The sequence below is a fragment of the Hypanus sabinus genome, chromosome 22, assembly GCF_030144855.1.
Source record: "Hypanus sabinus isolate sHypSab1 chromosome 22, sHypSab1.hap1, whole genome shotgun sequence".
Taxonomy (NCBI): Eukaryota; Metazoa; Chordata; class Chondrichthyes; order Myliobatiformes; family Dasyatidae; genus Hypanus; species Hypanus sabinus.
In genome coordinates this window covers 56361346-56378184 of record NC_082727.1, presented here as the reverse complement: position 1 = coordinate 56378184, position 16839 = coordinate 56361346, and the positions used below count along the sequence as shown (strand labels likewise).

General features: G+C 35.8%; 2 protein-coding genes across 7 annotated transcripts in view; one reads left to right on the top strand and one right to left on the bottom strand.

Annotated features, from left to right (window-relative positions):
- LOC132379642 (uncharacterized) overlaps positions 1 to 11227 on the bottom strand; it is a 61028-nt gene extending 49801 nt beyond the window's left edge. For 2 of the 3 annotated variants that reach the window (XM_059947810.1, XM_059947809.1), the window contains exons 1-2: positions 9979 to 11227; positions 4545 to 4621 (exon numbers count right to left, since the gene is read on the bottom strand). In XM_059947810.1, the coding sequence (XP_059803793.1) occupies positions 10332 to 11096 (765 nt within the window). In that variant the 5' untranslated portion in view covers positions 11097 to 11227 and the 3' untranslated portion in view covers positions 4545 to 4621; positions 9979 to 10331. Of the gene's footprint in view, positions 1 to 4544; positions 4622 to 7186; positions 7447 to 9947 lie in introns of those variants that run through there. The other variant, XM_059947811.1, reaches the window with a different exon arrangement.
- The window catches only part of wdr11 (WD repeat domain 11), a 137713-nt gene that overhangs the window by 40602 nt on the left and 80272 nt on the right, over positions 1 to 16839 (top strand). For 2 of the 4 annotated variants that reach the window (XM_059947806.1, XM_059947805.1), the window contains exons 4-8: positions 2056 to 2229; positions 9563 to 9601; positions 11379 to 11562; positions 14268 to 14433; positions 15772 to 15886. In XM_059947806.1, the coding sequence (XP_059803789.1) occupies positions 2056 to 2229; positions 9563 to 9601; positions 11379 to 11562; positions 14268 to 14433; positions 15772 to 15886 (678 nt within the window). The remainder of the gene's footprint in view (positions 1 to 2055; positions 2230 to 9562; positions 9602 to 11378; positions 11563 to 14267; positions 14434 to 15771; positions 15887 to 16839) is intronic. The other 2 variants (XM_059947807.1, XM_059947808.1) reach the window with 2 other exon arrangements.

The following is a 16839-nucleotide window of genomic DNA, read 5'->3' as shown; positions in this document are numbered from 1 at the left end:
GCTCCAGGTTGGGAACCCCTGGATAACAAAGGGGGTGGTTGGAAGAGCAGATGGAGTGGGTCATGAGGAGGTTAACAGATGGCAGGAGCAAGTTTGGTTGGATCAGGAGTAGAGAGAAAAGAAAAATAGGGGAAAAGAGATAAGAGGACCAAAAGGTTATTGAGGTTTGGGAATTTGACCTTCATGTCACTGGAGACTTCCCAAGTGGAATATGAGGTGCTGCTCCTCTAATTTGAGTTTAGCTTCAACCTGGCAATGAAGGAGGCTGTGGACAGACATGTTGTTGTGGGATTGGGAAATTGAATTAAAATGGCTGACCACTGGGAAATTCTAGCTGGCTTGGTGTGTGGAGTGCTGGTGCTTGATGAGGCAATCCCCCAGTATATACCTGGTCTCCCCAAAGACAGCACTGGATGCAATAAGTAACACTGTGGGATTCACCTGTACAAAATTGACAGACGAGATATTTAGCAACCTGATGGCAGTGACAGGAGGTGTAGTGTCAGGTGTGGCAAGACAATGGGGTTGAGAGCGAAATGTATCATCCATGATGAAATGGCAGAGCAGACTCGACAGTTTGAATAGCCTAATTCTGCTCCTGTGGTCTGAGGGTATGCCCTTTATAGGGTTTTAAATGTGTGTAGTCTCTCTGGCAAACAGTTATTTTATTTAAAAAGTTTTAAGTCTGAGCTGTCCGATACAGCAGCATATTACTAAAATCTGTTCTTGTTAATGGCAGAATAATGATAACTATTTTATTCTTTCACAAACGAGAAGATCTGCAGATGCTGGAAATCTGAGCAACACACACAAAATGCTGGAGGAACTCAGCAGGCCGGGCAGCATCTGGGAAAAGAGTACAGTCGATGTTTTGGGCCAAGGCCTTGTACTCTTTTCCCAGATGCTGCCTGGCCTGCTGAGTTCCTCCAACATTCTGTGTGTGTTATTTTATTATTTATTATTTTAGTAACTTCTGTACAAATTCAGTTCTGAACCCTATTGGTATTGTTGTATTTCTTCAACAGGCAGATTGTTTTTAAATTTTAATTTCCCAGTAATAACTGGTAATTTTCTAACAGAATGTTCTGCTAATATTTTCTGCAGTGGTGTTGAAAAAGAGAATTTGCATTTTGGCTTGTGAGCTCATGTTTGGGTTATGTACTGGTATACAAACAAATATTTAAAACCAAATCATCTTTAAACATTTTACATATGTACATTTTAAATTACTTCCTTAGAAATTCATTTGGATTACAGAGTACTCATTTCAAGCTATTAGAAATGGTAAGAAAAATCTGTGACAACTAAACTATTAGGATGGTTGAACCTGCTCAGGTAATCACCTACTTTGTTTAATCATCGTCAGCTGAGGGGAGTGAAACACACACACAATGCTGGAGGAATGCAGCAGGTCAGGCAGCATCCATGGAAATTAATAAACAGTGGAGGTTTCAAGCCGAAATCCTTCTTCAGGACTGAGAAGGAAGGGAGAAGACGCCAGAATGAAATGGTGGGGCGAGGGGAAGGAGGATAGCTGGAAGGTGATAGGTAAAGCCAGGTGGGTTGGAAAGATAAGGGGCTTAGAGAAAAAAGAATCTGATAGAAGAGGAGAGTGAACCATGGAAAAAGGGAAGGAGGAGGGGACCTAGGGGAAGGTGATGGGCAGCTGAGAAGAGGTAAGAGGCCAGAGTGGGAAATAGAAGAAAACAGGAAGGAGAGGGAAGCTTTTTCACCAGCAGGAAATGTCATCAGGTTGGAGGCTACACAGACAGAATATCAGGTGTTGTTCCTCTACCCTGAGAATGGCCTCATTGTGGCACAGGAGGAGGCCATGGACTGACATACCAGAATGGAATGGGAATTGAAATGTTTGGCTACCGAGAAGTTCCAACTAATGTGGAGTTGAACTAAACCTGAATGGTTACATGGAAAGTCAAAGAATTTTGCAGCCTTGGATCTGAGATGTTTATACATTACGGTAAAGCTTAAAATTTCCGTTCTCAAGCTAGAGGAACATTATTTCTGACTATTTGCACTTTGCTATTTTATTAATAGATATGGAATGGCTGCAGAATCAGGATGCCTCTCGGGACCTGCTATTAGCAGTTCATCCACCAAACTACATAGTTCTTTGGAATGCAGACACCGGTACAAAATTATGGAAGAAAAGTTATGCAGAAAACATACTCTCCTTTTCCTTCGATCCCTTTGAGATATCTAATCTAGCATGTAAGTTGATTTAATTTAATCCTTAATGTTATCTGTGCAACAAGCACAGCTCATTTGGCAAGGCAAAATTAAAACTTAGCATGAAGTTAGAATAGATTAACCTGAATTACTGGTTGCAATGATTTCAGTAAAGCAGCTGTCATTCCTTGTTATCTGCTGTAATTTAGGCATTGACAGTAACTTGGATCTGGAGAATTACATTTTAAACTGAGAGATTACAGAGGGAATCTCTTTCCAGGGAACTGTAAGGATGGTGGATTTGCTCTTCTCCTTTGAACTGACTTCCATGGTTTTTCTTAGTTTCGTCGCTGTCTGGAGAAGGAAAATCTCAGAGTTGTATGCTGCACACATACTTTGATAATAAATGAATTATGCTGCAAATTTGTTTTACCATAAATCTTGAACATATTTTTAATACTGTTTCTAAGATATACTCCAGATTTTGAGCAATTAAGATGTTTAGAGTATTGACTTACTGACATTCTTTTGAAAACTTTGCCTTGGGGCCAACAGTGATGGGAAAACCTATGAATTGCTTGTATAGAATATAAACACCAAAACTGTTCACAACAAAAGGTCCAACTTTTTGCAGAAGGCCCTAATGCTCATTATGCTAGTGTGAGTGTTATCATTATATTTTGTATTTGCATATTCAGGTTATTGAGCAGAGTGCTAATGTTGGCAAGGAGGGTGAGGTTATCCAGAGCCTCTGTTGTTATCCAGAGCCCCTCTTTCCCTGCTAAGAATGAAGTTGACAGGAGCAAACATTTTTAAGAGTTTGGGTCTCAACACCCCCTCCATATCTCTGGATCACAACTACATGCCATTAAGTTCCCAATTCCCTAATAGACCCCTGCCAGCATTCTCTCATGATTACTCTCATTCCTGTGACCAATCCCAGAGCATCTTCTGATGCTGCAATTAGGGACAATTGTTGAACGATGCGAGCTTCAGAGTTTGAAAGTTAATAAGTACTGAATATCTTTGGATCTCAGACTGAACTTAATCAGAAAACTGTGTTTATTTTGTGCTTCCTTGGTTCACATTTAATAATTCATATGTAAATGGAGAGAAAGTTTTATAAATCTGCATTAGGAACTTCCATTCAGTAATTTACATGGATTTTGGTCATTAGTTTCTGGTTCAGAAATAGTTAAAGCACATAGATCATTTCAAAAGCAATTCTATATGTTAAGGAAATGAGGGTGTTCCCAGAATATGGAAAGGTTTAAGCCCTGATAGTAGAGCTTCACTCTCTTGAATAAATGTATGCAAATACAGTATCATCTTGGCAAAGATCAATTAGTGATATATATGTTGAATCTTTAGCTAGTTTTCACAGTGCAGATGACAGTTTACATCTGTTTGAAGTAGTAGCCTTAAAACCAAATTGAAAAAACAATAAAGGAGCAAAAGAGATAATTTCTATATTTTATAGACAACTAAATAAAAAGTATAGAAATCAAACTATTAAGCTGATTTGCTGAGAGGTGCAAGCACTGTAGTGCAGAGACAGTACGATGTTCCACCATGATAGAGTGAAGGGCAGAGAGGGAGAACATCACACATTATGTTCTGAAGAGTTTTTTGGCTTAATGTTGATTACAAAAAGAAAGAAAGCAATTGTGAATCTTGTTCTGAGGAATATGGAGGGAAATGTCACAGTGGGGGGGTAGGAATAGTGATCATGGTATTAGAAAGTTTGGTCACAGGGAAGGGTTAGAAAATAGCAACTGGCAGTCAGGTAATTGAAGTAAAGAAATGAAGGAAAGCCAGTATGTGTTCATCAACGGAATTTGTTGTAACTAGATTGTCTTTGCTGCGTTCACAAGATGGCCAAGGGCAACGTAGTTTATTATATAACGAGAAGAAACCCAGCAACCAACTCTGTACAGCTCTGTGCCATAAACAGAATGAGATAAATAAACAGGAGAGAGTTTAATAGAATACAGCAATTGATGGTGTATACAGTATTGTGCAAAAGTGCTAGGCACATATTAAATGCCTATAAAAAGTATTCACACCCCTTGGAAGCTTTCATGTTTTGTAACTTTGAATCACAGTGGATTTAATTTGTTTTATTGTCAAAAGAAAACTTGTGTGAAAGTGAAACCAGATCTCTACAAAGAGATCTAAATTAATTACAAATATAAAACACAAAATAATTGATTGCTTAATTAGTCACCCCCTTTAATGTAACACACCAAATCATCACCGGCGCAGCCAATTGGTTTTAGAAGTCACAAAATTAGTTAAATGGAGATCGCCATGTGCAGTCAAGTTGTTTCAATTGATTGTAGTGAAAATACACTCACATCTGGAAGGTCCAACTGCTGGTGAGTCAATATCCTGGCAAAAACTACACCACGAAGACAAAATGCTTGAAGTAACTCTGCAAAAAAGTTATTGAAAAGCACAAGTCAGGAGATGGATACAAGAAAATTTCCAAGTCACTGAATAGCCCTTAGAGTACAGTTAAATCAATCATCAAAAAACAAAGAATATGGCACAGCTGTAAATCTGTATAGAGCAGGCCATCCTCAAAAACTGAGTGACCATGCAAGAAGGGGACTAGTGAGGCAGACCATCAAGAGACCTATGACAACTCTGGAGGAGCTACAAGCTTCAGTGGCTGAGATGGGAGAAACTGTTTCCCAGATGCTTCACCAGTCGCAGCTTTCTAGGAGAATGGCAAGGAGAAAGCCACTGTTGAAAAGAATTCACATGAAGTCTCAGCTAGTGTTTGCTGGAAGGCATGTGGGAGACTCTGACGTCAGCTGGAAGAAGATTCTACTGTATGGTCTGATTGAACCAAAACTGAGCTTTTTGGCCATCAGACTAAACACTGTTTGGCATAAGCCAAATACCACACATCATCAAAAACACACCATCCCTACCATGAAGTATGGTGGCGCTGCTTCATGCTGTGGGGATGCTTCACGCCCTGGAAGCCTGGTGAAGGTAGAAGGTAAAATGAATGCAGCAAAATATAGGGAAATCCTGGAGGAAAACCTGATTCAGTCTGCAAGGAAACTGTAACTTAGGAGAAGATTTGTTTTCCAGCAAGAATATGACCTCAAGCCTAAAAACAGCAAAGTTAATGTCCTGGATTGGCCAAGTCAAAGTCTGGAACTCAATCCAATTGAAAATTTGAGACTGGACTTGAAAAGGGCTGTTCACTCACGATTCCCATGCAATCTTACAGAGCTTGAACATATCTTTAAAGAAGAATGGGGAAAAATTACAGTGTCCAGATGCGCAAAACTGATGAGAGACCTATCCACACAGACTCAAAGGCTGTAATTGCTGCCAAAGGTACATCTACTAAATGCTGACTTGAAGGAGGTGAATACTTAAGCAATGAATTATTTTGTGTTTTAAATTTGTAATTAATTCAGATCACTTCGTAGAGATCAGTTTTCACTTTGACATGGAAGAGTCTTTTTCTGTTGATCAGTGTCAAAAAAGCCAAATTAAATCCACTGTGATTCAATGTTGTAAAACAATAAAACATGAAAACTTCCAAGGTACTGTGTATAGCTAAAGTGCCTAAGACATTTTTGAAGTACTATATTTGCCAATGTGGAGTGGAGAGCAAGTTTATAAATCTGGTAAGAAGAAGAATGTCGAGAATGGCAAGAGTGGAGGGCCGCGGAAAGGGTGTGGAACAAGTGGCAGAGAACAGTGCCGGGGCGGGGAGAGGTATGGGTGCAGAGAAACCAGGCAAGGTCTTTTGATTCCAAACAATTGCTTATTGATTACTACAGATTGTCCTTTTGGTGCTTCCCTCTCCCTTCCCCTTTTCCGAACCATGATTCCCCTCTCCCTACCCCTTCTCACTCTCAGTCCACAATAGAGACTCGTATCTGATCAGGTTTGTCATCACTCGCGTATATCATGAAGTTTGTTTTTTGCAACAGCAACAGCAGTACAGTGCAATGCAGAAAATTACCACAGTGCTGTGCAAAAGTCTGAGGCATCCTAGCTATATACAGTATATCTGTGCCCAAGACTTGTGCACAGTTCTGTAGATCTCCAGAATTTTGGAGATTATTTGATTACAAAGCATGTTAGTGGAATTGGAAAAGAATGAGAGGAAAAAAAAGTGAAACCAGCGTTGATAGAATGTTAACTAACAGACAGTTACAACAAATGGCTCTTTCTCTGAGGAAGGCATGAGCTAACATCCTTGTGGTTCAGGCTAGGGCCTTGGCGTGTGGGATATACTGTGCATTAACAACTTGGTCTTTAAAGGTTCAGGGCATGATTTAATTCTTTAAATGAAATAAAACTTGAAAATGTAGTACTAGACATTAAGAAAAATAGTAGTAGACTTCAGGTGGACGGTTGTCAGGTTGTTGGAATAGTTGAACACGTGACTTACAAAATCCAACGCAGAAAGGTATGAAGAGACACATTTTGGTAGGAATAACAGATTGAGGTGGTGCAAATATGGAAAGACCTGGGACTGTTTGCAATGTTTGTACACGGGAGATAGTCAAACAAGCATTTATTAGAAAATGGAGGATCCAGGACAAGAGTGGAATAAAAATAGTGTAAGTTGTGACAATCCTGTTTAAAACAGTTCTGTCTGTGACTTGTGCTACATTTTGGAAAGGCCATTAAGACTTTAACTAGAATACATTAATTAAATTGATTTCTGGAATGAGAGATTACAATTACAGGAATTGATCATTTCTGCCTCCATAACTTTGTTTTTCTGCACATTCACAGTACATTTATTTTTGAACAATTACAGTAAATCATTATGTATGATGCAGTGAATTCAAGTCAGTTACTTCATAATAAATTCAATCGTCATCTCGGCTCTTTTTGCCAATCACCTTAAATATTCATTCTCATATTTCAACCATTAGGTTGTTGGAAATAATTTTCTTTTATTTACTACTAGCTCTTCGTGATTTTGCTACTGTATTATTTTCCAGTTCTTGTAAGTATATTTGGGAGTCGATGTGGTCGTTTTTCTTTTGCAGATCTCTTAGCAGGTTATTTGCCATTATTTTAGTAAAACATCTTGGGTTCACGGGAGAAAGTCATTGTAAAATATCAGTAAAATATTGTAAAATGTCCAACAATAATCTGGCAGCATTGATGGATTCCAGTTGCCGTTATACTGTTTCTCCATGACTGCAATGCTCTGGTGAAACATTTCACCATGTTCGTTACTGACAGTGCTGAGATTTGCAGGGAAAAAGTCTAAATGGGAATGCAGAAAATGAATCTTTAAAAAAAAAAAATTATTTATTAATTTTTAGAAAATTACAAAGAATAAATGTGATGATAAAATAGTGAGAAAAATAATATTAACCCTCCCCTCCCTTAACCTTTATCTAAAGAAAAAAAGGAGAGAAAGATTGCCTGGATATCGGAGGATCCCCACATGCTCCATGGAGTTCAAAATAATTTTAATATTTATTTTTTCTTTCCCCAATTATTTTATAATTTTATCTTCAAACGACCTATGTATTTAATCCTATCTTTTGTAAGTATGGGAGCCAAATTTTCAAAAATATATCATATTCATTTCTTAAATTGTATGTAATTTTTTCAAGTGGAATACAACTATGTATTTCATTATTCCAATAATTCATAGTTAAATATAAATCAGATTTCCAAGTAACTGCGATAACTTTTTTGGCTACTGCCAATGCAATTTTTATAAATTTTTTCTGATACTTATTCAATTTAAGTTTCGTGATTGTCCCTTCAATGTCTCCTAATAAAAATAATACTGGACTATATGGGAGTTGTACTCCAGTAATTTGTTCCAATAAAAGTCTTAAATTTATCCAAAATGGTTGAATTTTAAAACAAGACCAAGTAGAATGTAAAAAAGTACCAATTTCTTGATTACTTCAAAAACATTGGTCAGACATATTTGAGTTTAATCTATTTATTTTCTGTGGTGTTATATATAATTGATGTAAAAATTATATTGTATTAATCTAAGTCGAACATTTATTGTATTTCTCATACTATCAGAACATAATCTTGACCAGTTTTTTCCATCAATTTTATCATTCAAATCAGATTCCTATTTTTGTCTTGATTCATGAATTCCTGATTTAATTGTCTGTTTTTGAATCAAATTATACATACAAGATGTAATTTTTTTAATTTTTCCTTTTTGAATTAATATTTCTATTTCACTAGGTTTTGGCATCAACATTGTTTGTCCCAGCTTTTCTCGTAAATAAGCCTTTAATTGAAAATAACAGAAAAGAATGTTATTTGATATTTTATATTTATTTTTTTAATTGATCAAACTACATCAATATACCTCTTTCAAAACAATCACCTATGTATTTAATCCCCTTTTGGAACCAATTATGTAAAAGTTTATTATCCATTGCAAAAGGAATAAGCCTATTTTGAATTAAAGTTCTTTTTGCTAATAAAGATTTCTTTATCTCATCGTCCATATTTACCTTATTCCATAAATCAATCAGGTGTCTTAATACAGGAGATTCTTTTTTTTTCCCATATCCATTTGGATTCCCATTTATATATAAAATCTTCTGGTATGTTTTCTCCTATCTTAACTAATTCTATCCTAATCCATGCCGGTTTTTCTTCATCAAAAAAAGACGCAGTAAATCTAAGTTGATTTGCTTTATAATAATTCTTAAAATTTGGAAGTTGTAACCTTCCTAAATCAAATTTACATTTCAATTTTTCCAATGATATTCTTGATATCTTTCCTTTCCAAAGAAATTTCCTTACATATATGTTCAGTTCTTGGAAAAACTTCTGAGGTAATTGTATTGGTAAAGTTTGGAATAAATATTGCAATAAAATGAATAATCTCTTTCTCTTGGATTAATTTTCCTCCATATATCAATCAGGTTTAAATCTTTCATTAATGATAAAATTAGTTTTATTACTTTTGATTTTGTAGCAATTTTAGTTGACCTATCCAAAACTGGATCTAAACAAAAATTAAAATCTCCACCTATTAATATTTTATCATGTGCATCAGCCAAGTTCAAAAACACTTCTTGTATGAATTTTGCATCATTTTCATTTGGTGCATAAATGTTCATAAATGTCCATAATTCTGAAAAAATTTGACAATGTATAATCGCATATCTCCCCAGAATCAATGATTACATTTTGTATTTAATTGGTAAAGATTTATTAACCAAAATTGCAACTCCTCTCAATTTTGAATTAAATGAAGCTGCAATGACATTTCCAACCCAATCCCTTTTTAATTTCTTATGTTCTGTTTCTGTAAAATGTGTTTCTTGTAAAAAAGCTATATCTCCTTTCATTTTCTTAATATATGTTAAAACTCTTTTTCTTTTCACAGGTCCATTAATTCCATTAACATTAAAACTTAAAAAATTAAGTAAGTTAATCATTCATAATACCTTGGGAACTCTTTAAAATTCTCCATGTTGCTATGAGTTTCTCCCCAACCATCCAGGCAAAAAAGAAGAAAAATAGAAGAAAGATAACTAATATATAAGAGAAAAAACAAAGTACCCCCCCCCCACTAATGTTGTGAATAAAAAGAACACAACATTACCCCCCCCCCCCATTTTACGGGTCATGGCAATCGCCATGATTGTACACGTGAAACTCGCAGCCATCGATCAGGAGCTCCTCCAGCTCCCCCGCAAAAAAAAAGAAAATATATTAGTGAAGAAAAAAAAGAAAATAATTAATGTCTCTACTCCCAATTAATACTCAACTATTTTTTTATAAATATCCGTCAAGTCCAACCTTGTTTCAGTCTTCATCATTTCTATAATTCTTTACTTCTCTTCGTGGACATCGGGTAATTCTTGTACAAATTTCTCCGCTTTCCGGTAGTCAACGAAAAATCTTTCTTCGTTATCCAGGAAAATTATCAATTTTGCTGGGTAGCTCAATAAAAATTTATAGCCCTTTTCCCATAAAGATTTTTTCACTGGATTAAATTCCTTCCGCCTCTTCAGAAGATCGTAACTTATGTCTGGATAAAAAAAAACTCTTTTCCCTTCTATTATCAATGGCCCATTTCTCTTTTTAGCACCTTGAGTAGCTGCCTTCAAGATCATTTCTTTATCTTGGTACCTTAAGCATTTTATCAAAATTTATCTTGGATTTTGATCTTGTTGAGGTCTTGGTCTTAAAGCTCTGTGTGCTCTTTCAATTTCAATTATTTGGCTTCCTTCTTTCATTTCCAAAATTTTCGTAATCCATTCTTGAAAGAATTTTATTGGATTTTTTCCCTCTGTACCTTCAATAAGACCAACAATTTTGATATTATTTTGTCTACTAGAGTTTTCAAGCGCATTTATTTTTTCCAACATCCATTTTCTTTCTATTGTCCAGGCAAGTTTATTGTCTTCTATCTTATCTATTCTTTCAGTGTTTTCTTCCACTTTTACTTCCATCTCTTTAACTTTATTATCCATCTTCTTTTGTTTTTCCACCACATTATCGAGTGTATTCTGCATCCTTCTTATAGCTTTTAATTCATTCATAATATATATCAGGATATCTTTTATGTCTCCTTTAATCTCTTCCTCCTTTTCCTCTTCTTCTTCCTCCGAATTTCCCAAAGAGTCTGATTCCACTTCCGATTCACTTCCAGCCGTAGTTGGGATTTGTAGTTTTGTTAATATCTGTTCATGCATACTTGTTTCTTCGCGCATGCGTTGTTCTTGCCGTTTCTTCTTAGAGACCACCGACATTGCTACAACTTCCGGTCCCGCATCATCAGAAGTGTGATGCACTTCACCGGGAGGAGATCCAACTTGAGTCCGAGGCTTCGCCGAGACGGTTAGGCCTTTCTCCCCGCCGATTTGCGCAGTCTTTGAAGTAGTAGCTTTCTTCTGTTTCGGTTTAGGAGCCATATCAAAAGATAATCCTGAGTTACTTATAAATAGTTTCCAGTAGATATTTGTTATCTCTTCTTCATTTAAACCCTATTTCATTACTTTTTACGAGGGAGCTGGATTCCCAACGTCTCAATCCTACATCATCACGTGACGCCCCCCCCCCCCCCCCCCGAAAATGAATCTTTAGTGATATATTGCACTTCATGGTTTGGTATGCTTTAACTGTATTTTTTTGTCATAAAAAGCTTTCCAGTTTTTTAAAAGCAGGAATATATTTTCCATTGTTTCCTATTTCAGTACTGACCAGTGAGGGTATAGTGTTTATCTCGGACTTTTCACCATCCAAACCTCCCAGCAGTTCAGGGAAAAAGGTTTATATATCAAGTCCTTATTCAAGTCCTGCTCATACAAAACCAGCAGCTACTGGTGCCAAGAAAGCTTTAAACAGAGTGAAAATCCTCATCACTAACGAGAAACCAAAGTAAGTTGAGTTTTACGGTAAAAATTTTACATTTTGCAAGCTCTGTTTTCATTTGCTCTTTTGAAGTAATATTTCTTTACTAAAAGTTTCCTACTTGAATAACAAGCATTACCAACATTTTATTTGTCTGTTGTATTACAGTTAATAACACTAGACCACAAATTTTTTCGGAAGTGTTGCTTCCTTAGAAATTTATCCTTGCTTATGCAGTTCGCTTGAATCTGAAAGCATGTATAATTCCAGGTTATTTGTATCAAGTAGGAATTTGAAGAAACAAAAAAATTAAATTTTATTGAATGTAATATACTTAATTGCATAGTGATGCTGATGCTTTGCAAGAATTCAACTAATCTAAAAATGCTTTGTTGATGATTTTTATTTGTCTCAGGCTTCTTGCTTAAGTGTCCAACAATAATCAGCCAACATTGCTGTATTCCAGTTGCCCTGAGTCTCTTTATCCATGACTGCAACGTCCTGGTGAAATCTTTCAACATGATCATCACTGACAGCACCAAGATTGGCAGGGGAAAAGTCTAAATGGGAATGCAGAAAAAGAATCTTTAGTGTCATGTTGCTCTTCATGGTCTTGTTTACGTGAAACATATTGTCAACTAGCTGCATGTAGTTTGGTACTCTGTAGTTGCCAAGAAAATGTTCAACAACATTCCTTAATGCCTTCCATGTGATTTTCTCCAGTCCTACTAGAAGTTCCTCAAATTGCTTGTAATTGATGACCTGTTTGATTTGTGGACCAATAAAAATGCCCTTCTTAAATTTGGCATCAGTTATTCTGATCCAAAATGAAAAATATAAGTGATTTCAAAGAAATGGTGTGTGATAGGGAAATTTTATGGTGATTTTCATGATCAGCAGCTCAAAATCCATAAGATACACCCATATGTATTCAGGAAGCAAAATCTTTGTATCCAGTGTAATCCTACCATTAAGGATTAAGATAACTTTCTCTGAATAATTCCCCAGTTTTCAGGAATATAGAGCAACAAAGACATTTTTACAGTCATTGATTATTTTAAAATGTATATCTTTGTAGTATTCTACCAATTGGTAGGAAGTAATTGAATTATATTAACAGTATGTCATGGCTATGTACCTGAATGAGCAAGTTACCCTAGGTGAGCTGCTATTTATTTTGCAAAGGGTTCTTAATGGTGGCTAAACTGTTTGGATCAAGGCATGTACTTTTTAGTGACAGTGATTTCAGAAATTCGAATTGTAGTATACATAAGAAATTCATAGCTCTTTTCATAGATGACCATGCTGCTTAGCTTGCCAATTAATATGGGTCCTAAGCAGCTGAAAAAAAAAACGTTTTGTAATGGCCTGATGCTCTACTAATCACTTAAAAGTTCATCTCAGCCAGCAAGCAATCTGCTCACAGGTCAAGCAGCATCTGTGGAAGCAAAGGAATTATTAATGTTTGCAGTTGAAACCCCACATAAGGACAGGTTTTCCACAGAAGCTGCTTGATCCATTGAATTCTTCTAGCACAGGGGTTCACAATCTGGGGTCCTCAAACCCCTTGCTTAATGGTATTGGTCCATAGCATAAAAAAAGATTAGGAACCCCTGCTCCATCAGGTTGTTTGTTACTCCTGGTTCGTTTGTCTATAGTCTCCTGTGTCTCCATTTCATCTTATTAAGTATTCTATAACTTATTTTGATGAACATCAAAATAAGTTATAGAATCCTTATTAAATATTGGGAAAAGGCATTCTTCACCTGTCAGTTTGGAGAGTGAGTTTCAATTACTAAATACTGAAAAACGGGATTGATATAGATGGTTATATGACGACAGGACAGAGGACATGGTTATTTATTATATATAAATTGAAGTTGCTGTAAATAGAAGATTTTTTAAGTGACAATATGGAACAAATCAACTACAGCTTGTGGTTATATTATTCCTTTGTTAAGCTCAGATTGTCCAAAAGTGCTTCAAGTATACTTAAATTTCGTTAGATATGTTAGTTTTGAGTGTTGTATCAGCAAAGGTAGTGGCCCATTGATCAAAGAAATTAATAGTGTTATTTGAGCAATAAATAATTTCCAAAATAACTCCCTTGTATTTTGGTGCCATTGGGTTTTGCAAATTCTTTGAGACAAAGTGAACCTCAGCTTAATATTTCAACTTATGCTATCATTGTCATAATCTGTCTCTCAGAAGTAGTGCATCAGCTAACTATAATCCTGACAACTATCAAAGTATCACTCTTCTCCACTATTCTGTTCTATTTCGTTTTAAAGCAGAATATTAGGAGGGAGTACAAGGAATGAATCATACTCCAGTGATACAAGATTCTGCAGATGCTGGAGATCTTCAGCAACACTCACAAAATGCTGGAGAAACTCAGCAGGTCAGGTAGCATCAATGGAGGGAAATGAATAGTCAACTTTTCAGGCCAAGACCTGATGAAGGGAATCAGCCCAATTTATGCTCTTATATGTCAATTATTACTTCCAATTTATACTCCAATAAATAAGCTAATGTCTGCTTGGCCCTGTTGGCCAGTATTGAAGTTTTACCCTAAGAATTACTTGACATCCGAGTTTTCTGGCCTGACATGTAATATGTCGCTGCATTACGAGGTACTTGATTTTATGGAGAAAAATATTTCAGGGAAAATTATTGTTCTGTAGGAAAAAGGTTTTTGGAATTACATTTTTTATTGTTCACCTGGTTTTCAGTGCAGAGTCTGTAACTCTGAATGACTGCCTGCAATTATCTTATCTGCCATCAAAGAGGAACCATATGCTGCTGTTGTACCCCAGAGAAATCCTGATTCTGGACTTGGAGGTGAACCAGACTGTCGGCATTGTGGCAATTGAAAGAACAGGAGCTCCTTTCTTACAGGTAAGTGTTCTGCAGAGAGACAGTCTTGTTCTGTCATTGACGTATTCAGCATAAATAGGGCGTTTTTAACTGGTGTGAGTGGGGTATTAGTTATTTTGGGAACAGTATCATTGAAGTTGGAAATGGTAGTGTTTGGAAATCCAAGGAATGTTCCCCTTAATACAGTTTTACTGTTCACTTTTGCCAACAAAAATCTGGGCTGCATTGTGAATGTGGTAGTGATTTAGATAATGAAAAAGTGATTAATGATTTAATTTCATTATTTCAATGTAAGGTGGGTTGAAATTTATACTTTCTGGAAAAATCTATATTTATTCACTTAATTTTACTCAGATTGTGAATACTTTTTCACATCTTGCATGACTTGGAGCTTCCACGTATTTACCAGTAACCTAGCTAGAAGTGGGAATGTGGTTCTTCTGTGGAGATAAAGTAATGGCTTATTATCTGAGTTTTGTATAATTTAGCATGAGAGTGAGGTAAATCAGAAAGCTAAATGTACGATTCAGAGAGTATAGTAAGATGATTACTTTGTGGGACACTTATATCATTACAAAGGAAATAATTTATTTGCTGTTCCAGTCGAATGGATTCCATTTTTAATGTATGGTATTTTTTTTAAAGTGCTGCAAGAAAATTTTATAAGATTTGTAAACACTGGTTTGTGTGGTTGTCCATATAAAGAAAATATGAACCAATATTTTTTGAAGTTTAGAAAATGCAAGGCCATTTCAATGAAATATGTAACATTCTGAAAGGGTTTGCTAAGTTGTTTTTTGAGGCATTGCTTCCTTGGATTGGAGAACCTCGGGATAGCTTCAGATGATATAAATTGGTAGGTCATAGATAAAATGAAGACCTTTTTTCACCACCATCCCAAGGTAATTTTTTATCTCCAGAAAGTGGATGCTCAGTAATTGTATGTGTTCAAATCTTAGGTTCACAAATCAAGAGAGATAGAGAGCTGATGATGAAGTAGTTATAATTGAAACAACAGAGCAGACTCACTGGCCTTAGACTTCTACTTCAATCTCTTATGTGCTTATTCTCATAATCACTTCTCTGTAGTTATAATCTGAGTAGCTATAATAATTCTACCTTCTGTTGACAGAACAGCAATAGAGATAATGAGAAACACAAGACTCAAGTGAGGTCACTATTTTTAATTTGGTTATTTCTCATCCAGCAAGTGTAAAAAGCAATGTTTTGGTTATCTGTAATATTTTCAGTTTATGCCAGTAATATCTGTGGAAATATAGTTCCAACATTTTCTCGTGTCTGAATGCATCATACTTGAACAAAGTTGTATTTCTTAAGCTTTTTAGTTTCATGCCCTAGGTTATTCCTTGTCGCCAACGAGATGCATTGTTCTGTCTTCACGAAAATGGCTGTATAACATTAAGAATACGTCGACCAAATTCCAGTTCACTGGCAGTGCCCGTTGAAGAACAGGGTGAGTTAGTCTGCTAACCATTGTTGCTAGGTGACAAAATGCAAATTATTTATCATTGAATAAAGTTAACAGCATACATCTTGACTGAGAATTTTGAATGATTTCCAGCCGGTATTTTAATCCTGGTGTTCAGTGGAAAATTATGAAAAATAAATCTTTTATATTTGTCATTTGTGACTCATTTGGGAGCAATTTTCCATTTGAGGTTTCATGTTCAAGTTCCACTCCACAGATTTACTGAGAAAATGCTGCACTATTAGAACGGAATCACTATGTTAAAGTTCTTCCAATTGACTCTGGTTTGGATTACGGTGATATATTTTCCTGAATATTAATAGGTTTATATCTGCTCAGCATCACAATGCAGTTCTGTGAGCTTGCTGTGAACAAATTGGTAACCCTATTTCCTGCATTGCAACATTAAGTACAATTAGGTATCTCACTGGCTCTAGAGTGTTTTTGATTGTTTTGAAAGAAATCAGAAAAATATTTTTTGCAAACATTGTGCTCATTTTTTCAACTAATATTTACATAAAGAAAGCATTTCAGAGTTCAAAGTAAATTTATTATCAAGGTGCATATATGTCACCGTATACAAGCCTGAGATTCATTTTCTTGTGGGCATACTCAATAAATCTATAGAATAATAACTATAACTGAATCAATGAAAGACAGCCCAACTATGGCATTCAACCAGAGTGCAAAAGACAGCAAATTGCAAATAAAACTAAAAAATAATAATAATTTTAAAAACAACAAATATTAAGAACATGAGATATAGAGTACTTGAAAGTGAGTCCACAGCTGTAGGAACAGTTCATTGATGGGGCTGGTGAAGTTGAGTGAGGTTATCCCCTTTGGTTCAAGAGCCTGATGGTTGAGGGGTAATAACTGCTCCTGAACCTGGTTGTGTGAGTCCTGCACCTTCTTCCTGATGACAGCAGAGAGAAAAG